This window comes from Ananas comosus, linkage group 11 (assembly GCF_001540865.1).
Source record: "Ananas comosus cultivar F153 linkage group 11, ASM154086v1, whole genome shotgun sequence".
NCBI lineage: Eukaryota > Viridiplantae > Streptophyta > Magnoliopsida > Poales > Bromeliaceae > Ananas > Ananas comosus.
The window spans coordinates 8,129,197-8,143,519 of record NC_033631.1 but is presented as its reverse complement, the minus strand read 5'-3'; the positions used below and the strand labels follow the sequence as shown (position 1 = coordinate 8,143,519).

The 14,323-nt window shown below is 32.5% G+C and overlaps 2 protein-coding genes across 5 annotated transcripts; one reads left to right on the top strand and one right to left on the bottom strand.

Moving 5' to 3' along the window:
• Nucleotides 6,010–8,681, top strand: LOC109716961. The gene is made up of 2 exons (XM_020242588.1): nt 6,010–6,437; nt 8,357–8,681. Exons 1-2 carry the CDS (start codon nt 6,260–6,262, stop codon nt 8,473–8,475), a joined length of 297 nt encoding a protein of 98 aa, XP_020098177.1. The 5' UTR covers nt 6,010–6,259; the 3' UTR covers nt 8,476–8,681.
• LOC109717108 (plant cysteine oxidase 5-like) lies at nt 10,683–14,120 on the bottom strand. 4 transcript variants are annotated; one of them, XM_020242785.1, is made up of 6 exons: nt 14,021–14,120; nt 12,587–12,732; nt 12,106–12,269; nt 11,838–11,985; nt 11,266–11,469; nt 10,683–11,007 (listed from the first exon to the last, which is right to left on the bottom strand). In XM_020242785.1, exons 2-6 carry the CDS (start codon nt 12,684–12,686, stop codon nt 10,892–10,894), a joined length of 732 nt encoding a protein of 243 aa, XP_020098374.1. In that variant the 5' UTR covers nt 12,687–12,732; nt 14,021–14,120; the 3' UTR covers nt 10,683–10,891. The 4 variants fall into 4 exon arrangements, with proteins under 4 accessions (XP_020098374.1, XP_020098372.1, XP_020098373.1 ...); XM_020242783.1 differs by lacking the exon at nt 14,021–14,120 and adding an exon at nt 13,379–13,964 and having other exon boundaries at nt 12,587–12,821; XM_020242784.1 differs by lacking the exon at nt 14,021–14,120 and adding an exon at nt 13,379–13,964.

Here is a 14,323-nt window from a genome sequence, read left to right as displayed (position 1 = left end):
TAAAAAATTTTAGAGATAAGTAGTATGTTACCCGCTTCGTTTATTTCATTTAAAAATAAACTTAACTAGAAATGTGAATCAACTAGGATTCGAACTTGGGACCTGAATACCAACCACTAAGTTCTTTGCCACTTACGCTAGGGACGGTCAGTTCAATCAAAACATTCTTAAGAGAACCCATTGAAACATGTATTGATGTGGAACTCTCTTCAACATTTAGCGGTTCGAACTTTTTTGAACCCATTGATTAAAAAAAATAAAACCTAATACTTATGGAGAAAATTATAAGAAAAAAATTAGAATAGTTTTTTCTGATAAATTTTTTGATTTAATGTCAAATTATTTTCAAACTTAAATTTCAAATTAAAATAGTTTTTTACTTTCTTATCATCCAACCTGTTGCCATTACTCACGATAATAAGCGCAAAACAGTCACAACACTAAAATATAACAAGTTTCGACCAGTTCGGAGATATATTTATAGTTTTTAAAATATGTAAAAATATATAGGATGTTTCAAAATTTAAAGAGATAGATATACAAATTTTGCGGAAAAATGTATGCAATTATTTCCATATATATATATATATATATATAAAATTGAGCTTCTATGCTTTTAAAAGTACCAAGTTATTGGTGCTTGTAGATTTTTAGCCATTGAATTAAGAAATATGCGGTTAGGATGATGTGGGCCTCCTAGGGTTTAGTCGATGGTTGGTTGAATAGTATAATCTAATGGTTAAAAATGATCCGAGGAATAGATTTAACGATAAAAAAACTTACAAGCACCAAGTACTTGGTGCTTTTGCAAACACCATAGCTGTACTATATATATATATATATATATAGCAGGGCTGCTGTGCTCTTAGGAGTACGGAGGCCTTCGTGCTCCTGAGCCGTTTTCGATGATGAAATTTTCGAATCGACGATCGGCTCCGTTAGACTTGATCTAGCGCATTTGAAGTTTCTAGAAAATAATTTTTGCGATTTTTCGATATCATTTACCTAGTGATCGAAAGGATTCAAAATTCATAATTTTTAATGGTTGATATATGTCGTTTTCAAGTTTAACGGTGTAGAAGTATTCAAATTAGATGAAATTTTGATACAAAATTCTTTATACTATCTACAACAAGATTAATATTTCTGATCGAAAATTTTAGTGCTATATCACCACTTTTTATAGGACTTTTATTTCAGTCCCGTTAAAATTATTATTTTGAATCCTTTCGATGCTATTGTAAATGATATCAAAAGTCGCAAAAATTATTTTCTAAAACTTCAAAATACGTAGGATAAGGGTAACGGACGATTCAGTCATTCTAAACTCCACATCAATATCGCTCATTGTAGCCTACGGAGGCTTCTGTCCTGAAGCACAGTCCAGCTGCTAAATATAATATACTAATAATAATATAATAATATATCTTCGGTATGTTTATGAAGCACGATCTCCGTGCTTCAAGTGTTTCAAAGTTCGGACTTTCGAATCGTACGTCGCCCTTAAAGTTATCAGCAATTTGAAGTACTAGAAAATAAATTACGATTTTCAATATCATTGTCTAGATGATAGGTCAAAATTCAATATATTTTTAAACCCTGTAACCGGTTGCAAGTTTTAACGTGGTAGAATGTATTCAAATCACATAAATTTAATAGAAAATCTTATGACCATATAAAACAAGATCAATAACTTTATCTAAAGATTTTAATTTCATATTCATCATATTTTAATTTTATTTCAAGCCCGTTTATTTTGAGCCACTTCAGATCACTAGCAAAATATATTCGAAAATCAACAAAATTCATTTCTATATACTTTAAGATACTCTTAGATCAACTCTAACGAGCTGAATTGTCATTCAAATCGAACGAACATTCAGAAAAAATCATAGATGAATCAAGCAAACCCTCCGTGCTTCACTATAACACTTCCTAATCTGCACTCTATATATATATTATATAAATAGAGACGAAGTGGCTGACCGGCTACTAATATAGCAAAATTCCATTGTTCGCTAACCAGTTTCTGTATCCTTTTAGATCAAACTTTTCATATTTTCTGAATCATTTGCGGATTAAAATACAATATAACTCGATAGCTCACTCAAACCATAGGGGACCACTCAACCTTATGCGAACTAATAATCTATCCTCATAATTTTTCCATCCAAGGTTAAAAATGAATAGCAAAAAGCCTTTTATATTAATAGTTATTTCACCTAATTCGCTAATATAAATATATATATATATATTATAATGTATATATATATGTGCAATTTTTTATTAATAATGGAGAATGAGTTCTTTTTATTATTTTTTTTATGTCATTACAAATTCCTAGAGAGAGAATATAAATGTATAATAATTCCAATTAATTTAGCTTCATAATCGTCATTGCTGACGTCATGGACTCTGAGTTGACGTCATTGCCCACGCCCCTGTTTTCTTGGGGATCACATATTTGAGACGTTATAATTGTAACCATATAAAAATGGCAAAATGCATGCACAGTCCCTGCACGATTCTGAAATTGCATCTTTTGTCCTTTTTTTTACTTTTTTTTTTCGGAATTTAGGATCCACTGCACTTCGATCCCTGAGGCAATGTTCAGATATGTGAATATGTTATTTCACATATCTCTCTGATTTATTCAGTAAGTATGCATAATTTGAAAGAAAAGAATGAAGATCACATAAGAAAAAATTTCATAATAAATAAATTATCAGAGTCTAAATATTGAAAGAATCTTAATTATTTTACAAAAATTTTTGTGATAGAATAACATTTTAGTTATGTTTGGACTAAATTGAACTAAATGAGATAATTTAGAGAAGGAATAACAAGGTTTTCGGCGATTAATTAAAGACTAAGAATGTAATACATGTATGAGAATTTATGGAGTAACATGCATGTTTAAGTGAAAAATATAGAAACGAATCGGCAATATCAGAATTATACAGGGACTATCCATATGTTTTACTTTGTAAATAAGACGTGTTTATGAATCTAGATGGATAATGGAACTGCTAGGAAGTTTCCTTCTCTGATCCATTTCCTCTTCTCCAAGCTTTTTCTTTTTTATTATTATTCATATTTAATTTATTTGATAAAAGAAACTAGTAAGTTGAGTTTTTTTTCCTCTATTAATTCCAAGCTTGAAATTTACAAAGTGCCACTCTGAGAAAAATGTAACAAGTTAAAACCCCAAACCCTAAACCCTAAGCCCTTGTTTGGTTGGGGGTTAAGGGGTGAAATAACCCCTTAACCCCCATTTTATCCCCAAACATCCCAAAAAATGGGTGGGGTTAGAACCCCACCTCAAATAAATTATCCCGGGTTAGCTAATCCCACCTAACCCCACCAAACTCCAACCAAACACTATTTTCTATTCATAATAACCCACTATCTTTCTTATCACACATACTTCAACCAATCATTATCCTTCTTTATCAATCATTATCTTTTTATCCCACCTACTCCAACCAAACACTATTTTTCATTATTCTAGACTAACTCCAACCCCCAACCAAACACAAAAAAACTTTGACCCCACTTTAACCTTGAACTTAACTCTATCCCTGGAATAGCTACTTTTTCCTTAACCCCGAACCAAACCTGAGCTGTGTTAGGTACGGTCGATAATATCAGATAATATTGAGACTATATTTTTGTACTTGAGAATTCGTTCGTATGTTATTGTTAGTAATTTGGGAAATACGAGCTAGTTGTTTAAATCCAATCACTACAACAAAAACGGTCTATAGCGACACTTTTAAATATAGGTACATGTTAAAAAAGTGCTGCTAGCTAAAATTACCGACACTTTTAAAAAGTATTGCTATATGTGGGGTCGCTAGGTATATAGTGACAGTTAAAGAGTGCCGCTATAACCTAAAAGAGTGCTGTTAATTTACCAACACTTATTTAAGCATTTAGCAACCGCCGAAACTCTATCTCGTTGGCTGCGGTGGCGGAGGAGGACGACAGAAAAGTCTCTTCGTCTAGAATTTCAGTGGATTGAGTGAAAAGAGAAGAAAAGATGGCAATTAATTTTTCTTTTTTCTTTTTTTCTTTTCTATTTGTAATCGGGCCAAATGGACTGGATGTGGTGGGTTGAGTAGAGTAATCTTTTATTTTTGGTTGGATTGTGCTTTATATTTAGGCATTAGCAGATATTTTTTTAAGTTTTAGCATAAATGGGACACTTACTCAAAAGTGTCCCAAACATGTGTTCCTATAATCTAATTCTGTTATAGTGAATAAATTGAAAGTTGTATAAAACTCAAAATAGTGATTTTATTAATTTTTAATTATTATGCACTTTTTTTTTTGAAGTATAAAACTATAAATTTTATATTTGATAGCTGATTGAGCTGTAACTCATCGTTAATTTAGTTTTAATCAACAAAAGAGCAAAATCAAGAGTTAAGATGCCACACTTTCGAAAGCACGGAGGCTTTGTGCTTTCACTTTAATTTTCGAAAATACGAATCTATGATCGTTATACAGTATTTAAAATCTCAGATATTTCTAACATTATGATTTTTCGATATCAATCTCAAGATAAACAATTGAATATAAACAAAATCATAAAATGGCATACTTCAATTTCAGATTGGGGTTACTGATCTTGGTCTTTATAATGAAAAATATTTTTATCCAAATGTCAATAGTTTACTTTATACTGTTTAATTAGTAAATGAATCATCGACTATTCAAACTACTGGTTTCAAAATCTTTCAATCCCTAAATAAATAATGTCAAAAAAATTATGCACTTCCATTTCTCGATACTGTGTAATCTACATTAGATATAATAATATCGATCATCGATTAAAATATCATATCATTGAAATAAAAAAAAAAGTTCTTACTGCTTCCAAAAGCTTTTGGTATAACTTCTTAAATCAAAGCAAATCATACTTGACAGATCATTGGGAAAAAAAAAGTATATATAAATTATTGAATTATCTATTTTAAAGATAATATTGACAGTGCATTAATTATATTTTAAGTCATTTTTTTGGTTCAGGCAATAGTAAATATTACTTTGGTAATATCAGATTCCTTCAACAAAAATTATCATTAAATAAAACGATTGATAAATATTGCGAATCAACCCTTCGTCTTCGAAACTGAAAGCGATCAGAAAACGATGTTTCTAATGTTAACATTCATATAATTTGAGTCTTTTCAGTTTCTTCGATAGCGAGTGGTAGAATAAGAGGGATCATTCCAGTGATTTCCTCATCTACTCCAATTAGGTACCTTTTGTTCTAGAAGAATGTAAGAAACTGGAGGGTGAGCTTTTTACAACAAAAATAAAAGAAATAAATGGAGAATAATTTGTGGTCCTTAATTATTGGAAAACTCTTTCTGATCACTTATATATTATATAAAGATGAAAATCTTACGTTCATGCATTCAGAGGTTTACAATATCTTTTAAAGTTTTTAATTAAAAAAAATAATAAGATAGATAAAAAATAAGAGCTCTTGAATAAATAAGATGTGAAATATATGCATCAGTAACATTGCCCATAATTATTTATAAATTATGAAAATTGTAGCCAATATCACCAAACGTTCGCTCTTCCAGAATGTTTGACCATGTCATAGATGAATGGCACTCAAGGCTAAAATTGTTGCACTCAAGAAATCTTTTTTTAAAAACAACATCATAATAAACACAAAATATATAATATTAAACTTATTATTTACTAAGATAATCTACAAAAAAATATTTCAGAAATAGTCCTAATAGTTCTGACCAACTTATCAAGAGTTTTAGATTGTGGGATTAATTTTTTTGATCATGTATACGATGAAAATCAGATGATCTATGCAAAGTGCATTAATATTATTATACGTGGCTCAAAGTAGGCCACGTGTATTATACATCACATCATTCTAGAAATACGTGCGCGCTACGGAAATAAATAATGTAAAATAAAATAGTGTCAATCTTGATAAATAATAAAAAAAAATTGAAGTTGCGGATGAAAAATTCCAAGAGAGGTGCTGCATATTTTTCTAGGCCGGTGTGCATTTTCCGTTATTCTAGACCTGTCTCTATTTTTGTCTTTTTTAGCTCCACCTCAATATTGTTTGTAGGAGCCACGGCACAAAAAGAGAGAGAGAGAGAGAGAGAGATCTAGAGAGAGAAAAGGCCTATAAAAGTTCAAAATTTGAGTGTTGCAAAATTGGGTACTTCGGGGGATGAACAAGTGAGGAGTTTATTCTTATTATTTTATTATTATGGCTCATAGAGATAAGGCTACGAAAAAAGGCGTTAGCAGAGGCGGTTTTATAGGGACGGTTGCTGCTTCAACCGCGAATGTCGCCGCCGCTGCGGCTGCCACTGCAACCATTGCCACCACCATCACGACCAGTGGCGGGCACGTAGTCACCGTGTCCGACTTCATTTCGCAGTTTGGTACTTTTCTCTCGTCTCTTTTCTCTCTCGCTCTCTATCTTCGTGGGCCAAATGCGGGCGTAGATGCGGATAAAGGCCTCTTTTATGTGATACTTTAGAATCTTAACCATTCCCTTTCGAAAATCTTTGATGTGACATAATGAGCACTATGAAATTAAAGATCATATTACAATGCAAGTTTAATACCAGTTAGGGTGTGTTTGTTTTGCCGATCTTTAGCGCAAAAGTTGCTGCTAGTGTGGGCGGTTGGGGTGACCGACGATCGGACACAGGGAGTAGTTGGATGCGTACGGGCTCTGAGCACTGGCTCCTACTTCATGTTGTGGAGAAGTCGAGATTGGGCGTACAGCGAGAGCTCGTGAACTCTGGCCTCTTATGATCTCGGCAAAACAAACACTCCCTTAACTTTCCTTTAACTTTACAAATTGCTTATAGAAGTCTAGTTCTTGCTCCTCAATAGGAGTGAAGTTTAAACTATGTATATAGCAAATTTTGCCATGCAACAGTTGCAGATCTCACTAAACTAGTTTTAATAACATATCCAGCACTCTATCGCCTGTAACTTCGAAGATAATTATATCTAAAACGAACCTAATAATTCGCATGTTTAGAATATATATATCGTTCATTTTAACAAATGTATCATTCGATTGGCGATCGAGGTGCTGGTTCCGTTACAATACATAATCAAGAAATCAAAACTTGATTTTCAATTTTCTTGCATAGTTCTAGTTTTGGATGTTGAATATAAATATTAAAAAAAAAACACCATCTTTAATGTACAGCTTAAACTTTTAAGAGAATAATAATATTTTTTTATATTATTTTAATATGGCATCAAAATACAAGATTATTCTGAGTTGAATATTTATTAGGTTCGTAGTCTCATTTAATTTTCTCAAATTTAATTTAAATCCACATTTTTGGGTGTATCAAAAAGTTACGAGCCAGACAGGGGTGAGAGCTTAAGCTTCTAGAAAATAACGATAATTTTATATTATTTTAATATTGGACAAAGTTTAATATATTTCAAAATATATGAACCGGTTAAGAGTCTGATTGAATTTACTTATTTATTCATTTTTTATGAATGGTGTTGTCTAAAATGAACTTATTTTTTTAAGTAGCATTAATAATTAATACATTTTAGTACTTATTTGATATAACTTTTTCTCCCTTCAACTCTCGAAGCAACTAGATCATTTGAAAATGTGCTTCTGTAAAAAATAGTATTCAGATAAAATATTTTATTAATCATCAACACATTCTATGCTGAGGTCTAGCATAGTTTCTTTAGTAAGAAGTTTCAAAAATCATATCTTTGAAAACATGTGTGAAAGGGAGAAGTTTCCAGAAGCCATAAAATTAAATTAATGTAGGTGTGAAACTTTTAAATGGGAGGTTTCCAGAAGCTCTAGCTGTGTCAAGCAAGCCTTAAATTCATACATGTTGCGCAAATATTACTAATTTGATTAAGATATGACATATCCAATCGCATCATAAAATAGAGAAACATATCTGTACATGCTTCTGCTCCAACTGGTTTTGGCCCAATCGCATTAGGCGGGCCTCTGACAAATGGACTCTTAACGACTTTCAACTTTAGTAGAAACTTATTTTAGCATGTTGATTTAACAAAAGCTTCATACGTGAACTTGTCAAACATTTTTATATGCTTCTCGAAATAGATAAGTAGTTATAAAATCATGCCAAGTTGTTAGCTTAAAGGGGTCGGCATTCTGCCCTGTGGCGAGATGTTTGTTGGGTCGAGTAATAATCGAGATCCGTGAGCGTTGTGTTGGTAAAGCTTTAAATGAGTTGGTTGTGTATTTCCAGCAGCTCAAGCTTTTTGGATTAATGGTTAGCGCCAGTGATTCAATACAAGTACTACTAACTCGCTGGTTCTAATCCAAATGCAGATGAAGCTGCGAAAAGCAGGCTCAATCGCATGAATGAAAGGTTGCGGGAGTTGGAACAGCAGATCGAAACCCTAGAAGCTCAGATATGGAAAGCAAGTGACCCTTTCGATGCAGCTTAAATCTCTCACTCTCCTCTGCAGATTGTAAATAGTTTTCTGACTTTAGATTACCCCAATCCTGAGTTGAGAATGTAGGTGCCTAACAAATAGAATTGTTATTGAGCACTTTCTTTTTTTTTTTTTTTTTAATCTTTGTTCCCATGTAAATTATCTTTTTGTACATGTATCCCTGTGAATTAAATATTACATAATTGGTCTTTGAAATCTCTCTTCTTTTTCTTTTTTTTTTAAATAAACTTTTGAGTATATTTTGATTTAGAAAAGCCTCTAAAAAGAGCAATTATACATGCTAGTGTAATTTTAGGAGGATCATAAAGATCACAATAGATGCGTTGGCTATTATTCGGTAGAACGACCAGTTATTCATCTTTCATCCCATCTTTATTTTCAATATCGAACATACAGTAGATTAGATATTTTCAAATTTAAAATAACATTCCCATTGAGTCTGTATTTGACATTATTTTTTTCAAAAAATTTCAATATTTTTTATTTTTTTCTTGAATTTTTATAAATTTAGAAAACTTTAATTGGTAAATCTTGTTTGCTTATAATTCTATATATTTATTAAATATTTTGATTCATATCCATGTCCGTTTAATATCTGACCCGTATATGCATCCATTTTTACTGAATATAAATTTGAATTATAGTATCAGGCCAATATCTAAATCCAGATTCAAATCCCACATACAAGTATGAATGCGGATATGGATTAGACACTGTTTGATCCACATCCGACCCATTTTCATCTCTGATTTCAAAGTTATTTTTAGAAAAATTTCAAATACCACCCCTGTGGTTTCGCACTTTCTAACTTTATTGTGCTGTGATTTAAAATGTATCACTTTCGTACCCTATGGTTTTATGTTTCTCTTTTTGTTATCCGCTTCACTAATTTTTTTCGTTACATCGGTCACAAAGTTAAAACAAAGGGTACTAAAGTGAATATTCGATAAACCAATATCTGAAATTTTTTATATATGATTTAACGAATAGTTAATGGAGGGACTGACAAAAAAAAAAAAAACACAGAATACTAAATTGATACACTTAAAAATATAAGATACTAAAGTGAGAAAATGTGAAACCACGGGATGGTATTTGAAGTTTCCCTTATTTTTATACTGAAATACAGTGATCATTAAAAGTGAGTATGAGAAAGAGAGAAGAGAAAACGAATATATTGTTCTAACCTCAACTGTTTTGCTTTGTGGCCTACAGGCAGAGTCTCCATAAAAATTTTAAAAAAAAATTTAAAAAAAAACCACATTTGAGAGACCATTTCACAGTCATCTTTCCTGCTTGATGGGTTTGGATAGAAAAATCCACTGCAAATAATAGCTAAAGAGTTTTTAAGACATCTCTTATTAGTATTGAGATTGTACTAAGCTCCTCTCCTATCTAATTTTAAGCACCCCAAAACATTTAACTCAATTCCATGTGTATACCTTAATTAACTTTTTAAGAGGCTCGAGCTCAAATATAATGATATATATATATATATAGAGTTGAGCTGGAATACTATTAGGAGCAAATGGATTTTATTGCTACCCATTTATTTTTTATGATGGAGCCTCCAAATCGACGGTTGGTATTGTTGAACATAATCTATACCATTTGAAGTATTTAAAAATTAAATTTCAAATCTTTTCGATATTATTAACCTAATGATCAGAGGGTTTCAAATTTTATAATTTTAATGGTCAATATGAGGCGTTTCCCGTGCAACGGCATAAAGATATCCGAATCAATTGAATTTTGATTAGAAAGTTTTTTAAACTATTTAAAACAAGATCTATACTCTTCATCTTGATTTCAAATTTTCTATCATCACTTTTTAAAAAATATTCATTTTCAGCCGTTAATTTTGTGTCCGCTTGATAGATAAGAGAACAATATCGAAAAAACATGAAATTTAGTTTTTAGATGTTTCAAGTGATATAGATCATGTTCAACAGTACCGATCGTCGATTTGAAGGTTTCATCATCGAAAATAAATTGGTGGCAACGGAGCCCATTTGCTCCTTATAGCATTCCAACTCGACTCTATATATATGTTCATTATACATAAAAGGAAATTGAAAAAAAAAAAAAGGGACCTTCATATTTACTGGGAAAGAAATTATGTCTTAAATTGTGAAAAAAAAAAAGGACTAAATAGCAAACTGCAATGAATTCCACAGCAAAACCAATAGCAGTAGAAGTGAAAAATGTTAGGCATTCTCATCCTTCCAGATGTTGAAGATGAGTTAATTAGACCAGAAATTTACATTATCATGTAGAATTTGAAGTTAACAAATTATACAATTAGTGACTGAGTAGGAGAAATTATTTGTTGTAGATTAAAACAAAAGAAAAATAGTGAAGCAGAAGCAATTTGATTGATGATATTGTACAACAGAGCACAGCTTGTTTAAGTACTTATTCTTTGGCCCTTGTACAATCCTCTCTTGATAATAAAGCTCTCTGGTGGCTGATACTCTTCCAACCAAGCAACATGAGAGGATTTTATTCCCTCTAAGGAAAAACCTTTGATGAGTAAAACAAAGCAAAAGAATCAGAAAGATTTTAAGCGAGTACTTAGTTGGCCCCTAGTTGGCTTGGCAAGAGCTTTTGCTGTAGCAGAAAGCTAAAAAAAACTCTAACATGAAGCTTTCGTGCCTATTGTTAAGTGGATATTAATAAAAAAAGTTGCTGATACTTCTTCGAATAGCACTACTCAGATAGTACATACGCAAAAGCTCTAGCTAAGCCAAGCAAGCCCGAAAGAACAGAAAAGTGATTTACCGAAAGTATCCTTTCTGGAGGATTTTCTAAAATAAGAGCAATGCCGCCCGTCTTCAGACGAGTAAGGAGGTGATAAAATGTCGAGGAGCGCACACGGCATGATGGCTTTGAAAGAGCGGATGTTGCCGCCGCTCGTGGGGTGGAGAATTGTCGTCCGGCACGGTGCGAACATTTCGCCATCTATAACGAGCTTCGCTGGTCTCGCTGCAAGTTTTACCAAAAATGTTTCTTCATCAAAACATTCAGAATTGAACCACCTTTCCAAGTGTTCATTGTTGCGGGAACCACCAACTTCTCAAATGTTAGTTGATGTTACCTCTTTTCTTGATACTCCTAGCAAGTGTTTGGTGACTATATGATTATTGCAGACAAAGTTTCAATGCTAGGTATAGATGTTGAACTGAAATCTTTATATTTTCCGTTCAGATAAAGATCTTACTCTTTTACATGTAAATCAACCAGTGATGATGGATTTTTGCGCGAGAGAGTATTTAGTACTCCTAGTAAGTGAAATAAGTCCAAAAAGTAACTGAGATTCGCTCGGTTGCTAGAACGAAAAGATAAAGAATCACCTTTTGGGGCTTCAATGTGACCAGCTACATCGATCCAATCATACGACTTGACAAGCAATGAACCATAAAGAAGCTTGCTCAGAACAGTCATTCTGGGATGATTATGCAGTGGAACAACAGCATGTGGCGGCACGCAAAGTATCCCAATCTGCATTCCAATTTGAATTTTGGATGCCGCAGGAACAAAAACAACTAGCAGTAAGTTCAAAATTTGCTCGAAATGGCTTCAATATAAGATGAAGGTATTCGACGGAATCATAAGACGCACCGAGAAGCTTCTGCATTCATGTATATGCAAATATTTGATTGGTGGCAAATATTGCTTGCTGCCGTTGCGCCCTTTCTTCCCATTCGGACCACTTTTCGAAGGCTTCCAACCTTTTACTAGTTGTGCTTCTTGCTCAAGACCTACATCAGAAGCTCTGATCTCATCTGGAAAGTTCAGGCACAAAACTAGTTTAAATATAAACTAGAAGAAATTCACAGTAGATTGATAAAAAATATCTGTAAAATAAAGTTCAAAATTTAGTATAATTGGCAACAGAGCATTAAGAGGTGGAGTATCTTTGCGATAGCCAACACCGATGACAAGGGATGGACCGAAATTCACTGCTAAATTGGTATCAGAAGGTCATGCATTGTGACAAAACAAGTTCACTAAACAAGCCATCGGCAAAATTTTAATGCGAATAGATTGAATCTATGACTTGAGAAGTAACAAATGAAGGACTTTTAAGCTTTAAATTTACCTAGTATGTTCCGAACATGCTCAAGAACTTCCGAAGATACCGGGCCGTTCGGAGAGAATGATACTTTACAGGCATCATATAGTGTTTGGATTGCGGTCATAGCGCGAGAAAACAGGCAGAGTGATGATTCAGCAACACAAAAAGCCCTGCCGCAGAGTCGATTCAACTTTAGAATAACATGCTATTGACAAAGCTTAGAAACTGTTCAACTGTAGAAGTTCCATGCCTCCTATAGCTGTTCCCATCAGTGTGAGAAGAGTCAAATAAGTTTCATATATGTTTGTTTAAGTGATCAATCACAATGAGAGATGTTGCAGTGGTAACTAAATATTTATATTGAGGGTTATGAGGACTATGTAGGTGGCAGAAATGCACCAGTGAAGCATAAATGCCTGAATTGTGCATGAAAATACAATACGCAAATGATGCGATAAATTACCAAAAATTGACAGTGATTGGTGTTAAAGATACATGGAAAGAGGGGATCTGAAATTCCACCAAATATGTATTAGTTGTTGATGATGGTTGTAGGCAAGTTCTCCTATCCTTTATGAATCAAACTCAAAGACAAAATAAATTTTTTAAAAAAAAACACACAGATAAAACTACTGTTCTCTTTCATTTTGATAGCAGAGAAGAAGATAGTTTGGTGGCAGAAAATGGAACAATATAAAAAATTTAGTTTGCAGTTGTGCAATTCTTTTAATACTTTGTGCATGTATATATATTACATATAAAAAGCATAGTTTAAAGATCCACACCATGAAATATGATTGAAACTATTTGAGCTACCTTTCAATGAGAAATCATGATTCTCCAAATTCCACAAGATCAAGTGGCTTCAAATTTTCAGTTTACTCTCCTCCTCAAATAATATCTCCTTGCTACGAGTCCTGCAACTGATCCCTTAACTCTCTTCTAGAGTCAAAAATTAAGCTTCGAACTTGGAACCTCGAGTATCGAATATTGAACTCTTAGACAACTGTGCTAGATACGCGACTGAAAACTGTTTATCTTTAAAAACAAAAAAAATACTAGACAATAGCATTTTATTATTATACATTCAATAATCCCCCTCTTTTTTTGGGCTCGTGACTCTTTGATCGGCCGTGAGGACTTGAGTTGAATTAAATGAGAGGCGATTAAATAATAATAATAATTAAGAGTCGGATAAAATTCGAACTCGGAATCTCCTCCTTTGATACTATGTAGAACAACTGCTTATCTCTAAAGATTAAACTGACGTAAAACAACGATACCTTATTATTATATATTCAGCAAGAATAATCGTTACATGCCAAGTACAACAGCACGGGAACTCCATGGAAAGACGAAATAAAAGAAACAACGAAATAAGAGGTATATTTAGTGCTTATTCTAATATCAAATTATGAAAAAATAATAATTTTCAGTTTAATACAGAAGAAGATGTACCTCGGAGAGCAGTTGTAGAAGAGAAAAAATAGCTCAGTTGGTTAGGGCGTAGTGTTAATAATTAAGTTGGTTAGTAATAGAGCTCCTACGTCGCAGCGACTGTCCCAAATTGACAGCAACACGAGTTAATTGCCCCTCTATATGCTCCCTGTACACTTACCAAATTAAATTTTTTATAATAATAAATATTTGAAAAAAATTAAGTATTTAAACAATGATTATTATTATTATTATATTTAATTTACTGATTAGCTCTTTAGATAGTATAAAAATTGGAATTTATTTTAAAATGTTAATACATGA

Excerpts from the sequence above, each read along its gene's own strand:
- LOC109716961 (XM_020242588.1), top strand. The coding sequence starts at position 6,260 with ATGGCTCATAGAGATAAGGCTACGAAAAAAGGCGTTAGCAGAGGCGGT. Across the intron at positions 6,438-8,356 it reads CGACTTCATTTCGCAGTTTG|ATGAAGCTGCGAAAAGCAGG; the intron begins GTACTTTTCTCT and ends ATCCAAATGCAG.
- LOC109717108 (XM_020242785.1), bottom strand. The coding sequence starts at position 12,686 with ATGACCGCAATCCAAACACTATATGATGCCTGTAAAGTATCATTCTCT. Across the intron at positions 12,270-12,586 it reads GCATGTTCGGAACATACTAG|ATGAGATCAGAGCTTCTGAT; the intron begins GTAAATTTAAAG and ends TGAACTTTCCAG. Across the intron at positions 11,470-11,837 it reads TCACATTGAAGCCCCAAAAG|CGAGACCAGCGAAGCTCGTT; the intron begins GTGATTCTTTAT and ends TAAAACTTGCAG.